This window comes from Gigantopelta aegis, chromosome 9 (genome assembly GCF_016097555.1).
Source record: "Gigantopelta aegis isolate Gae_Host chromosome 9, Gae_host_genome, whole genome shotgun sequence".
NCBI lineage: Eukaryota > Metazoa > Mollusca > Gastropoda > Neomphalida > Peltospiridae > Gigantopelta > Gigantopelta aegis.
In genome coordinates, this window is record NC_054707.1 from 22,401,954 (window position 1) to 22,423,149 (window position 21,196).

Here is a 21,196-nt window from a genome sequence, read left to right on the forward strand (position 1 = left end):
TAATTTCGAACTGTAACAAAACTTTGAACAAATTAATATTATTTGTCCACATAAAGTGCCTGAATTATGTCAGTTTTCGGTTGTCTTACCTGGCGTGTATTAGGAGGCCCGGCGTTTATTTTGTTGCAAAGTGTTACAAACCCGGTGCTTATTTGAGGTCCAGCACTTGTTAGAGGAAATATGGTATCCATATGATTAAAACAGTTACTACATTTCTGCAGCTGGTGTGTAAACAATTATTATAGTATGTCAAATATATATATATACATACCTGAACAAAAGTCTCTGAAAGTCTGGAGTGTGTAGACTATAGGCTGTAGTGTGTGAGCAAACAGATCAGAAATATATATTATATATTATACTAGAACTTAACAGGAGCCCTATCGTACATTCATATAAAATGTTCGTTATTGTCAATAAAATTATCCGAAACAGATTCTTTTTTTACAACATAATGGAACAAATTCATCCATGTTGACTCTTGTACTATTATGCATAAAACAGAGATTTTGTTATGAAAAAAATACCCTATCCATACATAACATCTTTATAATATGGTAATGAGCAGAATTATTAACCTTAATATGCTGCTATGTTATAAATGCTGCAGAACACAGATAGTTTATAGTTTGGTTTCAGCTACTGTCAGCCTTAGACCCAGCTGCACAAGTAAAGAGGAAAATATATGTCTGTCCTATATAACATACTGTACAAACCGCAAAACTTAACAAATACAAAAAATATTTTAAGTCTCTAAATACGAGACCTTGTTTGAGCTGGAGGCTTATGCTAAAAGATTCACCAGCCTCTTGCCGACAACCTAAACCTCCCCATCCCCGTACATTTTAACTGGCCATGAGGCTTGATAACTTTATAACCGTGCACTGTATTTATAACAGTCATGCTAATACATTTTCTATGTCTACTGCTCAGATCAGGTCATAGGGTTTAACGTGCACATTCAGAGCAAGCTGTTGTAGCGCATGCCTATCATGGGCGCAGGTGTCGGCCCATGTCTGTCCAGGACAGGTACATTTACAGACAAGTCAAGTCAGGTCAGGTCACAGGTTTTAACATGCACATTTTGAGCAAGCTGTTGTAGTGCACGCCTGTCATGGGCGCAGGTGTCGGCCCATGCTGGCTCCTCTGTCCAAGACAGGTACATCTACTGACAGGTCAGGTCAGGTCAGGCCAGGTCAGGTCATAGGTTTTAACATGCACATTCAGAGCAAGCTGTTGTAGTGCATGCCTGTAATGGGCACAGGTGTTGGAGCTCCTCCGTCCAGGACAGGCACATCTACTCTACATTTACGCTATTTATAGGCTGCTGATTTTCAACATCGTTATCCCGCTTAACGCCACCATCGTCGTTCACAGGTCTATTTACGCCTCTCTTAAAATAGGTCAGTATCGGCTGGGCTGTTCTGAATCGGTTACGTAGGTTCTTCCACCTGAACCGGTCGCTAAACCGTCTCCAACCCTTCCGGCGTTTCTTCAGCCGGCCTGCATAGGGATCGTCCTTCGTCGGTTTGAATCGGCCATACATCCAGATGAGAATTCCAAAGAGCAGGAAAACTCCAATATTGGGAATGAAGGCCATTCCCTTCAGAGTAAGAGAGTAGTTGTAGAAGCGACTGTTCATGACGGTGTCCCCAGCGATGAAGGTCTTGTTGGTGGCTGGGTTGATGGTGCTGTTTCGGAAGTCGTAGGCCAGCAGTGATGAGTTGTACGTGTCCAGACTGTACTGGTCAAGCACTGTGTGAATCCGGCTGTCGGTGTCCGTGTACTGACCATATTCAACTGGAGTGTAGAATATCTGGTTCTTCCACATGTTCATATCGAGGAGAATAACAAAAAATAAAATCCCGTAATTGAACCATTTGCCTACAAAAAAAGGAGAGAAAAACCCCAACTTAATTAATTTAATTATTAACATGCATTTAAATATTTATAGGACAGGATATGTGCTATCCTGTCTGTGGGATGGTGCATATATAAAACATCCCTTGCAACAGTGTACTAATGGAAAAATGTAGCGGGTTTTCTCTCTAAGACCATATGTTAAAATTATCAAATGTTTTTTGAGGGTCCGGTTTTGAGGGGTGTCACTGTATATACATACATATTAAATTATCATCATTTGATATACAAATGTATTACAGAATGTTTTAATTCACTACCGTCACAATAAAAAACCACTTTAATGCCCATAATTTGCACATCTACATGCCCTTTCAGGTAGATTACGAACTTCTACGACTTACACATTGCCTAGCAACCAAATTATGCATCTGTAAATATGATATGTATACTGCACTGTACAAACCTGTGATGTGGAAGTGCCACACCTCTCGTTTCAGACATTTTGGTATGTCAAACTCTATGCGAGCGGTGTTCAAACCTGGCAGTTTGATGTCAATGGCACTTATGAAATGAGGGAAGTCCCAATCCTGTAAGTAGAATAGTAACTATAGTCATCAAATGACCTTGTATTTGTATTTACACGAAATAAATATAATTAATCAAAAGAAAGAAATGTTTTATTTAACGATGCACTCAACACATTTTATTTACGGTTCGGATCCCAGTTGAGGCATGGGATTTTTAATCCAGATACCGACTCCAAACCCTGAACGAGTGCTTCACAAGGCTCAATGGGTAGGTGTAAACCACTTGCACTAACCAGTGATCCATAACTGGTTCAACAAAGGCTATGATTTGTGCTATCCTGCCTGTGGGAAGCACAAATAAAAGATCCCTTGCTGCTAATCGGAAAGAGTAGCCCATGTAGTCTGATGCCATATAACCGTAAATAAAATGTGTTCATTGCATCATTAAATAAAACATTTCTTTCATTAGGCCTCCAATAACTGAAAATATGCCTAACTCATTTATAGGTTAACTAAAACTAATTTCAAATAACCCAGTCACTTTTCACATAACCTGTTAAGTTCATGTAAAAGATGCTCTAAATTTTACACAAAACCAAAAACAGGTCATGCAAAATTAGATTTGCGCAAACAACATTCAAAGGAAGCAATTTGTTCTTGAAATTTTTAGAGGCCTATAAACGACGACTGTCATGCCTTTAATATGTGATACTGGTCTTGGTGGTGTCTAGGTTAACCCATCAGACATAAGGCTGGTAGGTACATGGTTCGCAGCCTGGTACCAGCTCCCACTGAATGAGTTTTAACGACTAAATGGGTGCAATGTAGGTGTAAGACCACTACACCCTCTTCTCTTTCACCAACCACTAACAACTAACCCAATGTCCTGAACAGACAGCCCAGATACATGTAGCTGAGGTGTGCATCCAGGACAGCGTGCTGGAACCTTAAATTGCATATAAGCATGAAAATAATTCAAAAGAAAGAAAGAATATGTGATATCTATATACAGGTATGGTCTTTACCTGCATTACTATCATGATGTCAAACACCAGTATAAAAGAAGCGAGGAAGGATCGAGACAACTCATTGGTTGGAAGAAAGTCATGGTTCAGCTTATCCCAGCTGATGTAATCCGTTGATATGGTGAAGATGACAACAAAGGACGTAACCAGGGTGACGACCCAGAACAAAATGATCCGGTGGTATCTGCGATTCCACCATTGTCTCACACGCACAGCCCAACCTGGGTAGAGTTTCTCTTGGAGCATCATGTCTGTTACCTGCAAATTAATATCGACATCAGTTTCCCATTTTTATACCACAGTAATCTACGAGAATCTAATATAAAAGGAATTGTTTTATAATGTTCGGACTACTTAATTTATAATTTGATGCTAATAAAGAATTATTATCTTAAATTGCCAATAGAAATTGATTTTCTAATATGACACTTCCTGAGCAATGGACATTGAACTAAAGTCTTGTATTTTTAAAACTGTAATTGGATATTAATTTTATGAGAATATCATTCATAATTCATGGAAATAAAATTTCCAGATTTCAATTGAAAAGTGATCTCTACATGTACAGTCATGCAGTACCAAGTTCTTTCAACTGACACAAAGAAATGCACACAGAATATATTATACCCTAAGTTAAAAATGTACATGTACATGACATGTATTTAAAATTGCTAATACTAATTTTGAATTTTAATACCAACACTTTTGATTTAAGGACTCATAAAATGTCTCAGGGGTGGAAATATTGGTAAGCCAGCTTTCCCGTGGGCAAGTAAGGAATTTTTTTTTTAATTTTAATTTTTAATTTTAATTTTTTATAAATACTTATCTTAAGCTAGGAAAAGTTCTGTGGCTCACCTGTATTTATGTCTTAAAATACTGTTAACTAGTAAAGTGAATAACTTACTCAACAAAACAACGAACGATCGATAACATGTTTTAATTAGTTATGTGCAACCGCCTATCAGTAGTCTCCCTTGTGAATTTTTTTTTTTATCATGACGCAGAAACCCATACGTTTTTTGGGCCGGCGGTGGCAAATCGATTAAAAAAAGAAAAGGGAGCTTGGTAAATGAGACAATAATAGCAAAGAATAAAAAAAATGATGACGATAATCGGAAACGTAAATTCGTACCGAGTTGGAAGGAACAGTTTCCGTGGGTCATTTACGATCACGAGGCTAACGTCATGACATGTTCTGTTTGCTGTCGATTCCCGAGCATTAATGCAAAAAATCTGCAAATTAGTTGAGCTGATGTTCGTAATTTAATGAGCCCGTGCACAGCTATATGTGAGAGAACGTTCTCCAATATGAACTTAGTCAAGACAAACCACAGGACTGTTCTAAACCAAGAGACTTGAAAACACTCACAGTAATGACACATGGACCCAAGACACTGAGAGATTTCTGCCCTAGAGTTGCTATAAGGGAGTGGATTCAAAGTGCCCAGGGTACACGCTTATCCTGTCTTTAGAATCTGATACGGCTGAAGGTGGACCAGAAACTTCAACAAAACCAGTGGATTAAAGTAAACAAATAAAAATCGGAAAAGTTTCTTGTTATTCACTTAAAAATTCAACATTCATCACATACAAAATCTGGGCAAGTATTGTATAATTCAGGGAAAGTACATTTTTAGTTTTTACTTGCGCGAGGACAAGTACATTTATCAAATAATTTTCCACCCCTGTGTCTGAGTGTAAATTGATGTGATGAAATATCCTCCAGGATGCTGCATGTACATATCTACAGACATCTTCAAGGATGAAATGTTTACACATCCTCGAGGATGGAATGTTTACACATCCTCGAGAATAGAATGTTTACACATCCTCAAGGATGGAACGCTTATACATCTTCAAGGATGGGACGCTTGCACATCCTCAAGGATGAAATGCTTGCACATCCTCAAGGAAGGGACGCTTGCATATCCTCAAGGATGGGACACTTGCACATCCTGAAGGATGAAATGCTTGCACCTCCTTAAGGATGGAACACTTACACACCCTCAAGGATGGGACGCTGGGACATCCTCAAGGATAGGATGCTTTCACATCCTCAAGGATGGGACGCTTACACATCCTCAAGGATGGGATGCTTTCACACCCTCAAGGATGGGATGCTTACACATCCTCAAGGATGGGACACTTACACATCCTCAAGGATGGGATGCTTTCACATCCTCAAAGATGGGACACTTTCATACCCTCAAGGATGGGATGCTTACACATTCTCAAGGATGAGACACTTACACATCCTCAAGGATGGGATGCTTACACATCCTCAAGGATGGGATGCTTACACATCCTCAAGGATGATAAGACTCTGTAACATGTCTATATTACAACAACAACCTGGAAACAAGTCTTACCATCCATGCTGTGAAGAAATCGCCACACCAGGTCCCGCAGGCAGCGGCTTTCATGAACCACGAGTTGGAGATACCCATCAGAGCTGTGACCTTGAACTGCTCCATGTACTCCCCACCGATGAGCAGGAAGGCGTTGTAGAGGTGTGACATGACAAACACAGTGAGGACGACACAGAGGAACATGACCAGCCAAGAACCCTGGTCGTCATGAAACATTTTTAGACGCAACAGTTTGTCTACAAGGAAAGAAAGAGTAACATGTCAAGTTAAACAGAGGACACTCCCCGAGTGTTTTGTGATATCATAATAGATCAGCACGAGTTGATAAAAGTATGAAATCCAAGGCTTTGTCAACGAGTCACATCGGGGGGGGGGGGGGGGGGGGGGGGGGGGGTTATTCCTTTTATCATCCATTATCATTCTTTTCATTTACGACAATTGTAAACAATGTCAGTAATGTGTGATGAATGACACTATATTTGGCAGCGATAGACTCGTTAACTAGCAGAATGACAGTGGCGTGACATCACTAATGATAGGTAGGGCACTGAAACATACACAGTGAGGTAATAAAACAAGCAATATCTCCTAGGAGAATATCGCAGGAGATATCGCAAATTATAATGCCAGCAGTATCTCTTACAAAAGCCCTTAATGGTAGAGCCTGATGGTATTCGCCATTCTAAACTTTGCAAGACAAAGTCAATATCTTAAGACAGTTATCATTTATTATATTTTAACTTTGTTAAATGGGGCAGGACTTAGCTCAGTCGGTTGAGTGCTCGCCTGAGGTGCCTGCATTGCAGGATCGAACCACCTCAGTGGATTTATTAAGCCGACTGGTTTTTTTTCTTGTCCAAACCAGTGCACTACAACTGGTCAAAGGCCGTGGTATGTGTTTTCCTGTCTGTGGGAAAGTGCATATAAAAGATCCCTTGCTACTAATGGAAAAATGTAGCAGGTTTTCTAAGACTACATCATATCATATGTCTGAATTACCAAATGTTTGACATCCAATAGCTGATGATTAATTAATCAATGTGCTCTAGTCGTGTCGATAAACAAAACAAACTTCTTGTTGTTTTGTTAGATATTATAATTTTGTCTGTTTGTCGGGCACCAAGTTCCAAGAACACACTTCTACAATTACATATACATGCAGCTGTTTGTACAAAGACCAAATGCAGTGCCAGAGAGAACCAAGGTAAAAGGCAACACATTTATGAGACCTTTTGCTAAATGATGTTCTATGCAAAGTAAGTTAAATAAAACATTTCTTTCTTTTTTAATCCAAAATCATACTGCATTACCGTAAATACCAAAGGAAAGGGGCTAAAGCAAATGCATTAATTTTGCTCAGCAAAGCAAATTAATAACAATGTTTCAGTCAAAATACATGTATCTATAATACATATTAAGAAAGAAATGTTTTATTTAACGACGCACTCAACACATTTTATTTACGGTTATATGGCATCAGACATAGTGTTAAGGACCACACAAATTTTTAGAGGAAACCTGCTGTCAACACTTCATGGGCTACTCTTTCCAATTAGCAGCAAGGGTTCTTTCATTTGCGCTTCCCACAGGCAGGATAGCACAAACCATGGCCTTTGTTGAACGAGTTATGGATCACTGGTCGGTGCAAGTGGTTTACACTACCCACTGAGCCTTGCGGAGCACTCACTCAGGGTTTGGAGTCGGTATCTGGATTAAAAATTCCATGCCTTGACTGGGATCCGAACCCATTACCTACCAGCTTGTAGACCGATGGCCTAACCACGACGCCAGTCTATAATACATATAAATTACATGTTTATGTGTACACTTAATTTGTAGATGTATCGTAATTAAAAACATTTCCAAGTTCATGCAAAAATGCAATAAAAAGAAACTGCTGAAAACAATCTCTATAAAATGTTTTTTTTGTTTTTAAATGAGCATTTAGGTATTTCCTAACAAAACATGTATACATGTAGGAGGAGAGGTCAACAAGTGTGAAGAACTATAGTCCGTCCCATCATTCTTTAAAAATGTTTTTTTGTAAATAATTTCAGTTTTGTTTGACGTAACAAGAAAAGTAAAAGTGTTTTGGAAATAACAAAAAAATACTATATTTGTGCGCAATTTACAAATATATCGGCTCAGAGATAAATAACTTGTAGTAAATTTTATAGTATGAAAAAAGGCGTTCCCTGTGGGACGGATTAAAGGTATGTATAACATCATGTTATGCTTGAGTTTTTTTCTGAAAGCTTGTCCTTTGTTAAAACTGTTGTTTCAATATGATAACTCTTCTTGTTTGTATATTTACACATTATTGCTTAACGGTAGCCCACAGTGTATCCTCCTGAAACAGAATTCCACCAGATTGGAACAGAGAAAGCATCGAGTTTCTCACCAAAGAAGGTGAAAATGCTACTAAAAATGGTTGTTGGTTATTATTATGTGTGCCTGTATTTGAACACTCCTTTGAAGTACCTGGTTTGAAGATGATGAAAGTGTGAAGGCGGCAAACATTAAAAGTTCTGTTTTACTGGAATCTGTAGCTTGAAGGATAAATGACACATGCGGATTCAGACGGGGGCCCAAGGGGCCTGGCCCCCCCTCCCCCACCCCCTATTTTTGGTCAAACAATATACATTACAGAATACACCAAAAATGCAAACTTGACCATCTGTCAAGGACATTTAAATTCTATTTTCAAAAACAAGAATGAGTTTTGGGCCCCCTCTATTAAAAAATCCTGGATCCACGCCTGATTGGGACAAAAGTCTGTCAGAATTTTCAGTACCTAGTTCTATGAACCTTTTGACTGCCCCTCGTACCTACATTTGCATACAGGTATGGGAAATCCACTTTCATGTATGTTTAATAAGCAAAATTGTAAGTACATTGTACTTATAGTAATTTGGCATGCAAGTACATATAGGTACATATAGAGATTATTATACGAGCTTGTGTGTTGTACTGATTTTACGAAATGAATGTCAGGAGGATTTTTGTATTGCCAGAGCGAGAGTGAGGGTAATACATGAATCCTGACACAAGTTTCGTAAAATCAGTATGACACACGCGCAAGTGTAATAATTTCTTTATTATTGTTATTTTTTATGAATAACAAGGACCGTCTTGAAATGTTTCAACCACTACTAGAAGTAAACGACAAAATGACGTCATGTTCTACATGCAAAGTCTGAGCTAGGACTGGAGAAAACATCATGTTATGACGTCGCATATCCCAAAATTACGTCATTACACTTGTTATTACACATGTGCTTCGTATTATTATTATTAACTTGGTTATGTTGAACCATGTGGATAATAAAATGTAATATGTGTAAAATACACCCAGCCTAGAGTATTATTATAAGCATAGTAATTTATTAAATGAAGATTATGTCTTAAAGGAGAATTATTGTTCTTTGTTGGATAGAAGCCTATCCAAAGTTCCTATGTCAGGCCCGTAGGACAGATTTTCAAAGTGGGGGGGGGGGGGGGGGGGGGGGGGGGGGGGGGGGGGGGGGGGGGGGGGGGGGGGGGCCTCATTTTTATGGTTGTCTAAAATGTGTTGTGCAAAACCGTGAGCGCCGCAGGCACGAAGCCCCGAAGCCCCAAAGCCCCATATATGTCAATATATATATTTAAAAATAGAAAAAGTGCATTACCAGAATCAATAAGCCTACCGGTAAGCGTTTTGAGGTGTGCGATTTTTTTACTCGCCATGGTTTTTCAAAAGCCAAGGACTGCCATGGCTAGTGATATTCAATGTTGGGCTAGTAAATAACTACTGTGGCCATGCCCGACGGCTAGTGAAAAAAAGCAGTAACAATTAAGTCTTATTTTGTAAATATGAATATCCTGACCCCCACCCTACCTCCTCAATGTTAAGTGTTTTTAAGCTATATCTCTCTCTTTAGGTGACATATCTGACTTTTACTATTATTTAGTAACACTGTATTATGTTAAAGTAAAGTAGGGCTAATGAATTTTTAATCATGGCTAATAAATTTTTAAAATTAATGATTCCAAAGCTAGTGGATTTTATAAAAATTCTAGAAGCTCTGCCTCTACACATCTGTGGGAGGAGGAGGTGGGGGGGGGGGGGGGGCACAATATCTAATGGCACAACTTTATTTATATATATATATGTGTGTGTGTGGGTGGGGTGGGGCTCATAGGACTGCCTGGTTCCTATGAGCCTGCCTCTGATATAATATTATACAGTCTGTACATGTATTTTTAGTGGAGACAGTGTGCACAATTTTTGGTAAGAAATACTTACTAAATAGAAGTGTGTGGACAATCATTTTGCCAATAATCATTCCAGAGAGAATCCCCGTGAGCCAGAAAATCACTTTGAGCAAGCTCCATGCATTTGGTGGATAATGTGTATAGACAAAGGCAAAATCATTCCCGATTACGGGAATTGTGCTCTCTTTAATGCTATGTGCAACCGGATCTTCGGCATAAATAAGAAAGTTACAAAAAGTCACTAAGTAAGCCAAAACTAATCGAAAATAGGGGTGCTGAAAGTAATAACGAAAATCTTTCTCCATAAACAAAGAAAAAACACTTGCAGCATCAGTTTCATCTTTGTTTGCAATAGTTAGTTTTTCAATGTGTGGTGAGTCATTATCGTCAAAGCCTCCATCAACACTGTCAAGTCCTTCAGAATCCAGAGGGGTTACGTTAGATTTTCTGGTATTCTCATTGGAATCTAAGTCAATGTCTTCAAACTCTGCTTTTGGAGCAACAAGTCCCCATGCTTCGTGTTCATTTGATCTATTTTTGTCAACTTGCTGGATTTCATCTTCAGGTGCTGTTGTCATATCTGATGACTTGTGCAGATCCTCTTTAGTGGTAGGGTTTGGTTTGGATCTTTTGTTTTCTGTCACAGAGTCATGTTCAATCTGAAAAGGAAATCATTTTACACTGTTATAATAATAATAATAATAAAATCTTTATTTATAGAAGGTAACTCAGTTAGTTATAGACTATTCTCCCCTGAGGCCTTCTTACTAATTATAACAATACTCATAACAATAATCATATTAATTATTAAAAATAAAAAACTAACAAACCATACATGTATGTACAATATATACAACCATAAAAGATATTAAGACATAATTATGTAGTAGAGCAATCATGTTTCTAAGAAGTGTTTGTAACATTTTTTCTTAAATATATTTAAATTAGTACATTTTTTAACATCATTAGGTAAACTCTTCCAGATACCAATTCCAGAAAATTGAAAGCTTTTCTTGTAGTGCTCTATTTTTGGTTAGGGAGCTAACATATTTCCATCATCAATGTGGCGAAGTTCATAAACTGATGATATTGGATTGAACAGGTCTCTGATGTACTAAGGAGTAAGTCCGTTTAGTGTTTTATATACAAGAATGGCTCTTCTGTTTATTTTTAGCCACTTTAGTTCATGAAAAAGTAAATCAGTTGGATCATCAGGTGATTTGTCAAAAATAATATGTGCTGTTCTTTTTTGTAATTTATTTATTCTTTCTAAGTCTAATTTAGAACAATTTCCCCATATGATCAAGCAGTAATTGAATAATGGTTGAATATAAGCATTAAAATACAGTATTCTAATGTTTAGAGGAAGATACTTCTTTATTTTTGCTAGCAGTTATTTTTGAAGTTAGTGCTTTGCATACCTTGTCAACTTGTGTATCCCACTGAAGAAAACTGTCTATATATACCCCAAGGAGCTTATGACTTGATACTTGCTCTATTTGTGTGTCAGTAACTCTTAATTCTATATCTTTTTGTTTTATACGAGATAATTTTTTGGCAGTTGTTATTAAAGTGCTTTTTGTTTTGTTCTCATTCAGATACATGTTGTTGTTTTTACACCAGGCTTCAGTGCTTTTCATATCTTTATTTAATTTATCTTTTATAATGATTATTGATGGGCCTGAAACATGTATTGTTGTATCATCTGCAAACATGTCTACATGTGATTCAGTAATAGCTAATGGAAGGTCATTTATGAATATAAGAAAGAGTAAGGGTCCAAGAACTGAGCCCTGTGGTACACCTGCTCTTACATTTAAATAAGATGATTGAGTATTCCCTATGTATATGTGCTGTTTTCTGTTGTGGAGTTAGGACTTTATTAACTTTATGGAACATTCATCAAAATTGTAGCATTTCAGTTTAGAAACAAGAATTTTATGGTCGACCAAATCGAATGCTTTTTTAAACTCAAGAAAAATTACTCCTGTCAAATTTCTATTATTCATTTCTTTTAACCAAAGGTCTGTGATTTTTGTAAGAGCTGACTGACATGAGTGTGATATATATACTGGTTTATTATGTTTCTTGTCTTACTACCACAAAGCAGGTGATCATGCATACAGCTACATGTACAAATAGGTGAAATATTATGATATAACAGTTGTGATAAATAAGTAGAATTATCAAATCTATAAATTATGCTGAAAAACAGGGCCTAATTCACAAAGGTCTCTTAGGCTCTGCTAGAGAACACCGGCCTCGGTGGCGTCGTGGCAGGCCATCGGTCTACAGGCTGGTAGGTACTGGGTTCAGATCCCAGTCGAGGCATGGGATTTTTAATCCAGATATCGACTCCAAACCCTGAGTGAGTGCTCCGCAAGGCTCAATAGGTAGGTGTAAACCACTTGCACCGACCAGTGATCCATAACTGGTTCAACAAAGGCCATGGTTTGTGCTATCCTGCCTGTGGGAAGCGCAAATAAAAGATCCCTTGCTGCCTGTCGTAAAAAGAGTAGCCTATGTGGTGACAGTGGGTTTCCTCTAAAAAAATATGTGTGGTCCTTAACCATATGTCTGACGCCATATAACCGTAAATAAAATGTGTTGAGTGCGTCGTTAAATAAAACACTTCTTTCTTTCTTTTTGCTAGAGAACAAAGCATCCTCTTTGCAAGTCGTTTAGCATTACACTGCGAGATCACAAAGTGGAGAGAGTTGGTGAATTAGGCCCCAGACCTGTACTTTCCATAACTGGTTAACAAGAACTCTGATACAGTTTAAAGGTAGGGTCAACTCCAACAAGAACCTTATGTGTTAGAAAGATGCATACTCAGACCACCAACACATACTGACACTTTAGCAAATGAAAAATGCGTAATTTTAGAGTTAATAAAAAAACATGATTATTCCTGCTAACTGGGGGCAGCCATTTTGTTTCGTTTTTGTGACGTCCGGTGGGATAGCTTGGGGTGAAGTGACGTCAGCTCCTGACCATCTCCTGTATGTACAGTGTAAACAAAAGCAGTAATTTTCGACAAGGCGCTTCTCTTTGATCAACCTGACTTGTAAAACAGCATAAATGACATAATAATATAATAAACTATTTAACTAAATATATTTCAAGTTGCATTAATGGAACAAAATGGGATTATAGTATTTTTCTCTGTTTAATAATCCAAAGGAAAAATGTACGCTATTACGCCTATTGATATGCTACGTTGGAGCAAAAACGACAACCCACGATACCCAAGTGATAATTTTCTTTTCTTTGGGACTAGGTAATTGGTCAGTTCTGTAGTTGTAGATGGAAAAGTCTACTTAATCAATAGTTTTACAGAACTATTTACAGTAATAAACCATGTCCATTACAATTTTAGGGGTGACAGGCAATATTCCACAATACCGTTATGTATTTTTGTGTCTGGACAGCGTCAATTAATTGGCTCGTCTGGTTACCAATCAAATACACACCTGCCAATCAGAAATCACAGGTAGAAGCAACTAACAGCATAGACCAATTAACTAAGAAAACACTCCATGTATCATTTCAGTATGTTGGTTAATGCATGGGAAAAACATTGTTAATTGTTTCGACTTGTTGTGTAGCCACTTTGACAATGGTATTTTATTTTGTATTTAAAAATAATATATATATAGTGCTGGATATACTTACTGTTGGCTTACTGGGATGTGTATTATTACAGAACATTGCAATGTATGACTATTTATCATCCCACAAAAACCAGGTAGATTGTGTTTCTCTAGTTCTAAGGCTCATTCCTGACGTGACACGTTAAGTATTACGTAACCACCAGCTCGCCAGAGGGCGTACTCACTGAGATGGTACAAAATGGCTGCGCCCGTTATATATAATAGTCGTCACATTTAACCGTTTTATTAATTAACTATATGATTATATGTGTTGATATTAAGCAATAATGTGCATTATATATCGTTGAATATGCATACCAGACCAAATGCCTTAATTGTCCTCTCCTTTAAAGTTTGTTTTGTCTAACGACACCACTAGAGCACATTGATTATTAATCATTGGCTATTGAATGTTAAAACATTTGGTTATTCTGACATATAGTCTTAGAGAGGAAACCCACTACATTTTTCCATTAGAAGCAAGGGATCTTTTATATGCACCATCCCACAGACAGGATAGCACATATCATGGCCTTTGATATACCAGTTGTGGTGCACTGGCTGGAATGAGAAATAGCCCAATTGGCCCCCACCGACAGGGGTTGATCCTAGATGACCATGCATCAGGCGTGTCCTTTACCACTGGGCTATGTCCCACTCCTGTAATTCCATAATGCCAATCAAATAACTAAAGGTGTGATGCAATCAGGTATATTTTATTTTTACTAATAGAAGCTGCTTGGAATTTCATCAGCAATTGTTAACTGTAATCACAAATCACCAACCAATCAACTTTCGATTAAGCAACTGACATGGACCATTCAACTTTTTACTGGCCTCGGTGGTGTAGTGGTTAGGTTAGCTAGGTTAGGTTAGACTGGTAGGTACTGGGTTCAGATCCCAGTCGAGGCATGGGATTTTTAATCCAGATACCGACTCCAAATTCTGAGTGAGTGCTCCACAAGGCTCAATGGGTAAGTGTAAACCACTTGCACCAACCAGTGATCCATAACTGGTTCAACAAAGGCCATGGTTTGTGCTATCCTGCCTGTGGGAAGTGCAAATAAAAGACCCCTTTCTGCTAATCGGAAAGAGTAGCCCATGTAGTGGTGACAGCAGGTTTCCTCTCAAAATCTGTGTGGTCCTTAACCATATGTCTGACGCCATATAACCGTAAATAAAATATTTCTTTTTTCTTTCCATTCAACTTTGAACACTGTCATGGCTATACATGTAGCTCTAGAGCTCTGAGGATAACAGAATTCTTCACCTAGTACCAATTACATCAAGCAGCAACAGAGACTTTACATGTAGATAAAAGGTAGCATATAATTACACATGCCTCCTTCCCCCCTCCATTCTATCACAGCGTTTCTGCCAGAAAGAAATTTTTGGGTATGGCGCTATGAAATTGAATGTAACCACAGTCACCAGAGGGTATTGGGGGCCTCCCCCAGAATGAAAATGGGTTAAGTTTAGTGTTAGGGTTAAGAAAATCATACAGTAATGATAAAGAGTAATTAATTTTGTGAAAAAGTTAACTTTAAACAAATTAAATTTGGGTATGGCGCCATACCCGTTTTACCCTCTGGCAGAAAAGAAACCCTGTATAATCATAACCGTAATGAGCCCTTGTAAAAGTTGTGAGAAAAAAAACCCCATAATGAGTCGATTCTTGGGGTTCCAGAAAGTATGGGGCCTGCAGCATTTGCTACATCTGCTATGTTGTTAACCCTGCACTGCCAGTCATCCATGTACATACATGTATTTAAATAAATAATACATGTGTTTGATATAAATAAGTTATGTTCTCACAAACAGGAGTGTAAGACATTGCATTCGGCAATTCAATCTTAAAATGAAACTTTTTTGATCAAAAATTAAATTTGTGTCTACAATAAAAAGTAAAGTTTGTTTTATTTAACGACGCCGCTAGAGCACATTGATTTTTTATCTTATCATCGACTATTGGACGTCAAACATATGGTCATTCTGACACTGTTTTTAGAGGAAACCCGCTGTCGCCACATAGGCTACTCTTTTTACGACAGGCAGCAAGGGATCTTTTATTTGCGCTTCCCACAGGCAGGATAGCACAAACCATGGCCTTTGTTGAACCAGTTATGGATCACTGGTCAGTGCAAGTGGTTTACACCTACCCATTGAGCCTTGCGGAGCACTCACTCAGGGTTTGGAGTCGGTATCTCGATTAAAAATCCCATGCCTCGACTGGGATCCGAACCCAGTACCTACCAGCCTGTAGACCGATAGCCTGCCAGTGTTTACAATAATTTTTTTACCGTGTTGTATAGAAGTATAAAACTTTATAAAACTGTATGGGAATTAGTGATTTTCATTCACTTGTTTCAGTTGTAGGCTTATCAAGTTGAGTATCGAAAATACTTTTGTTTGGATCGACGCCATCTTTATTTTTTGGGAAAGTTCCTACTCCTATAATATTACTGAAAATATCAAAATTTCTAAAATATTTTTATACTAGTAAGTGCTGGATTAGTTCTAATAAATACTTCTATTAAATTTAAATTTTAACATATATTATGCTCAGAATCTGAACTTTAAATATAGATGTTTTAACATTTGTCACTGTCACATTCGTAATGATAAAATGACAAAAGTTCATTTAATTTTGATGAATTGACTCACACATACCTATATTTTTTTATGAACTGTATTCAACCACATGTATATTATATTTAAAAACTAATTAATTTATGTAATTAACCCCTTATGGATGTGGCATAACATATATTTACATTGAGATGCCACATCCATATAACATCACAACAGTACCCACATTACCTTTGATACGTCTATTCAGTATAATTAAATTTCTGCTACATTCATTACAACATAACATCATCCCATTGGTCCAGACATAGCAATGTGAGTTTGTTCATTTTTCGATGAACGTAAACATTACATCATCGGGGAAAGTCATATCTGATGACATCATTATACAGGCCTGTACAAAGAAATTTATATAGGGGGGTGCGTAATCGACGGCCCAAAGGGCCGGAGTTGCTAGGGGGTCCAGGCCCCACCCCCCCCACCCCCGAAATGTTTTTAAATCTAGAATGCAGGAGATGCATTTTCCTGCATTCTGGGAAGCAAATTTGTCACATCGTCGGACTATTTAAAAAAAAATTACACATCCACGGATGGACCTTGGCAGACTATTGGGGGTGCGTACGCACCCCTTGCACCCCCTCCCCCCCTGTGTATGGGCCTGTTATATATGGGAAAGTTGTCTTATTGAGCGTTATTGTTTATGGATAAAAAATAATTCAAAATAAAGTATGACGTTTTAGTGTTATTATTAGTCTGTATGATTCAAATTTAATTATAAGTATTGTCTCTTATTTCTTTTACATTCATCTGGGTATGAACAAAAAAAAATCATCTGCAAACTCATGGGCGTCAATCCGACTTTAAAAGTTGGGGGGGGGGGGGGGACGTGTTAGTGTTTGTGTGTGTTTTTTTTACATCGAATTACATCAACAATGACATTCGCAAAAAACTACGATAAAAGGGATGACTACTTGCCATTTTAAATAAATAATTACTACAGTAATTAAATTAGGTTTTTGTTTGTTTGTTTGTTTTTTGTTGTTGCTGTTGTTGTTGGTGGTGGTGTCGGTTTTGCTAAACGAAAACGGGGGGGGGGGGGGGGGGGGGGGGGGTGGGGGGGGGGGGGGGGGGGGGGGGAGGCATTTATATAGATTGTCCCCCAGTGTTGAAAAGTGAAGGGGACATGTCGCCCCTGTCCCCCACTGATTGACGCCCATGCGCAAACTTATGTGAGAATGGCTTTGCTGATTCACAGTTTGCAGATGAATTTTTTTGTTCATTCTCCGATAATTAAATTTCCGTTGCATTCATTACAATATAATGTCATCCCACTGGTCCATCTGTAACAATGGGAGTTTGTTCATTTCTCGATGAATGTAAAAATTACGTCGTCAGAGAACGTCATACCTGATGACGTCATTTTATATTGGCAATTTGTCTTACTGAGCATTACTGTTTGAATCAAAAAAAAAATTCAAAATAAAATATGAACTTTTAATGTTATTATTAGCAAGTATGTTTTGAATTTAATTATAAGTATTGTCTGTTATTTCTTTCATATTCATCTGGGTATTAACAACAAAAAATCATCCGCAAATTTATGTGTCATAATGTGAGAACGGCTTTGCCGATTCAGTTTGCTGCTGATTTTTTTTTGTTCATACCCCGATGAACATACAAGAAATAACAGACAATCCTTAATTGAACAAATTATTTAACAATGTACCTGTATAATAATCAAAATGCTTTTAATTATTGGATGTACAAATATTGGACTGTTATCTGCCACTTATTCTTAACATTGAATATCTATACATGGTACTTGTTGTATCCAGTATTGAAGACACAAGTTACATAACCATCAAAACTACATGTATGATCAACTTTCAGCTTGCCTACTGCCCAAAAAATGAACACTCACTAATATAATTTCATTTTGGTTTGATGTTTGTGCTTATATCCAATTATGATTCAAGCACACACTTCAGTTATCCGAGATGTCTGTATGGTGATTTTTTTTCAGGCCTACATATAACACCTACCCGGTACACGCTCTGAGAAATATTTTAGAATGCTTTTAATGTAGTCACCCTTTAGCAATTCTGTTGAGGAAATAGGGGTAGGGTTATAACATGTTTAATTACACAGCAAATCCTGCAACAAAACTTTATTTATAGGATGTAACTAATAATTGGATGTCCAAATGAGCTTCTGTTGTAATTAGAACATTTAAAGAGAATATATGAGATGCTGAGCCTAAACTTTATGTTAAATTTCTATTGAAAAATAAAACTGTGTGAACTGTATTTTGTAATATTACAGAAAAAGTGTTATATGAGACCCTAATCCTCAAAGGATTTCAATATTGGTAATATATCGGAATTCTCCAATTCATTATTTCCCAATCCTCCAAGTTATCTATTCCTAAATGCCCTGAGAAATATTTTACAATGCTTTTAATCTAGTCACCCTTTAGCAATTCTGTAAAAAATATCACTGTCGTGTTAGGGGCATAGCGTGATCTGGACCTGGAAGGGGGGGGGGGGGGGGGAGGCGGAGTTTCGAATATGAACCAAGTGGACCCTTTTTCTATTTCGTTTTTGCTTTTGCACCACCAGAAACTCCATATGTATAAACCTGTATGTTTTAGTTCTGAAAGCGGACCATTTGTTTCAGCCTACGCCCCTGAGAGTCACAAAATGGGTAGATACACACAGAAAGCTTGAGTCCTGCAATGCTATCATAAATACGGTAATTTTTTGTAAATACTCCTAAGTGAAATAATTTAACATGCTTCTCAGTTTACCGAAACAAACAACTGAATATATCACAACCATTGGTTCAAAATATGTATAATACTTTGTTTTGTTTTTATCCATAATCAATAAGATTATTTAATGAATAATTATGTAAATATTTGATAGTTCAAAATAGTGACGGTAATGACACTAGAGATGAACATAAACAATTTTAACGTAGAAAATAATAACACAAAAAACAAATATATCACTGCTGGGGTTATTAGTGCTGTATTTTGTCAAATATGATTTATATCTCATCGAAAGAAAGAAGAAAGAAATGTTTTATTTAACAACGCACTCAACACATTTTATTTACGGATATATGGTGTCAGACATATGGTTATGGACCACACAGATTTTGAGAGGAAACCCACTGTCATCACTATATGGGCTACTCTTTCTGATTAGCAGCAAGGGGTCTTTTATTTGCGCTTCCCACAGGCAGGATAGCACAAACCATGGCCTTTGTTGAACCAGTTATGGATCACTGGTCGGTGCAAGTGGTTTACACCTACCAATTGAGCCTTGGGGGTTTGGAGTCGGTATCTGGATTAAAAATCCCATGCTTCGACTGGGATCCGAACTCAGTACCTACCAGCCTGTACACCGATGGCCTACCACGACGCCACCGAGGCCGGTTATATCTCATCGAATGAAGTTTACAATCATATCTCACAAGTCGCAGAGTGTGATATGATTGCAAACTTCACGAGATGAGACATAAATCATATTTGACAAAAAACATGAAATGTTGTATATTATTATATATATAACTTTTGACAATTTACATTTATTTTTAAAATGCCAGCAGCAAAATAGTTCTGGCTTTCTTACAGTGAAGATAACACTTTCTACAGGGACTATAACAAATTTTAGAACGAAATAGTGAAATTTTCACTCTAAAATGTGTTATCGTCACTGAATGACTGATAACACTTTTTATTCCACTAATATTTTAAGATATTTCACTAAATGTTATATAATAATATTAATCTAGCAAAATTTGGTAAAAATCTGAAACAAAAATTTGCTCTTTTTTTTCTTACTGTAATTTTCACTCTTTCTGGAGAATGACCCACTAATGAAAAAATATAGTGGGTTTCCTCTCTAAGACTTCATCTGACTATATATGTCAAAATTACCAAATGTTTGACATCCAATAGCCAATGATTAATAAATCAATGTGCTCTAGTGGTGTCGTTAAACAAAACAAATTTGAGGGTGTTTTTTTTTAGAGTTACTGACATGTATTTCAGCTTTTTTCCTATGCACCTCTACCTTCCAATTCTTGACTCTCCCATGTCAACACACGTACGTGTCACCAGGGAGCATTTGGGGGAGGTGTGCACAACCCCTTCATAACCAATTGTCATTTTTATTGTTGTTGCTTTCCTTCGCCTTAGAAAAACAAATCACGGGAGTCGCCCATACAGTAGATCTGATACGATACACGATGCATCGCTCCAACTTCCATCTGCGACAGGTGCTCGTTCACCTCCCGTACCACACATCTGCTGTTCTTCAGATAATGGCAAAACATATTATTTGCTTAACTGCGAAAGCTTGGGTTATTGCAGTGGACGGTGAGCTCGCTTCAGGTGTTACGTAGTTGAAATGAGACACGACATACCTCACAATCACTGCCAGGGTGTGACGTCGTCGGTCTGTCGCCCTTGAGATCGCTCGCTGACAGGTCACCGTCTTCCGTATCGTCCGGCTTTTCTTTCGCCTTCTGGTCGCTCATCTTGTTACGAGTGTTGCGGAGATTCCGTCAGCTACAAGACGGTAAATTAGCCATCAATCTGTAAAGTTATTTGGTAGAACATAAAGCAGGCCAACGCCTACCTACCGACAGTGATTACAAAATAGGATTTACCATGTCACGGCTGAAAACATTCTTCTGTGCTACGTTCCTCCTATTTCTGCGGCTCCAGAAATACTTGGGCTCAAGGGTGAGGAAGAAACCGATGGATGATGGTGGTGACGATGATGATGGTGATAGTGATGATGATGACGACGGAGATGATGAAAATGATGATGATTTGAAATAATTTATTGCCCTTTTATTGCTTAAGGCATTACATTTTCCCAACTATATCAGAATGGGCGGTG

The 21,196-nt window shown here is 37.7% G+C and overlaps 1 protein-coding gene across 1 annotated transcript; it reads right to left on the bottom strand.

Moving 5' to 3' along the window:
* Positions 1–1,131: 1,131 nt before the first annotated feature.
* LOC121381340 (transmembrane protein 117-like) lies at positions 1,132–20,972 on the bottom strand. The gene is made up of 6 exons (XM_041510615.1): positions 20,715–20,972; positions 10,073–10,700; positions 5,788–6,023; positions 3,416–3,673; positions 2,327–2,450; positions 1,132–1,884 (listed from the first exon to the last, which is right to left on the bottom strand). Exons 1-6 carry the CDS (start codon positions 20,826–20,828, stop codon positions 1,298–1,300), a joined length of 1,947 nt encoding a protein of 648 aa, XP_041366549.1. The 5' UTR covers positions 20,829–20,972; the 3' UTR covers positions 1,132–1,297.
* Between the last annotated feature and the right edge of the window lie 224 nt (positions 20,973–21,196).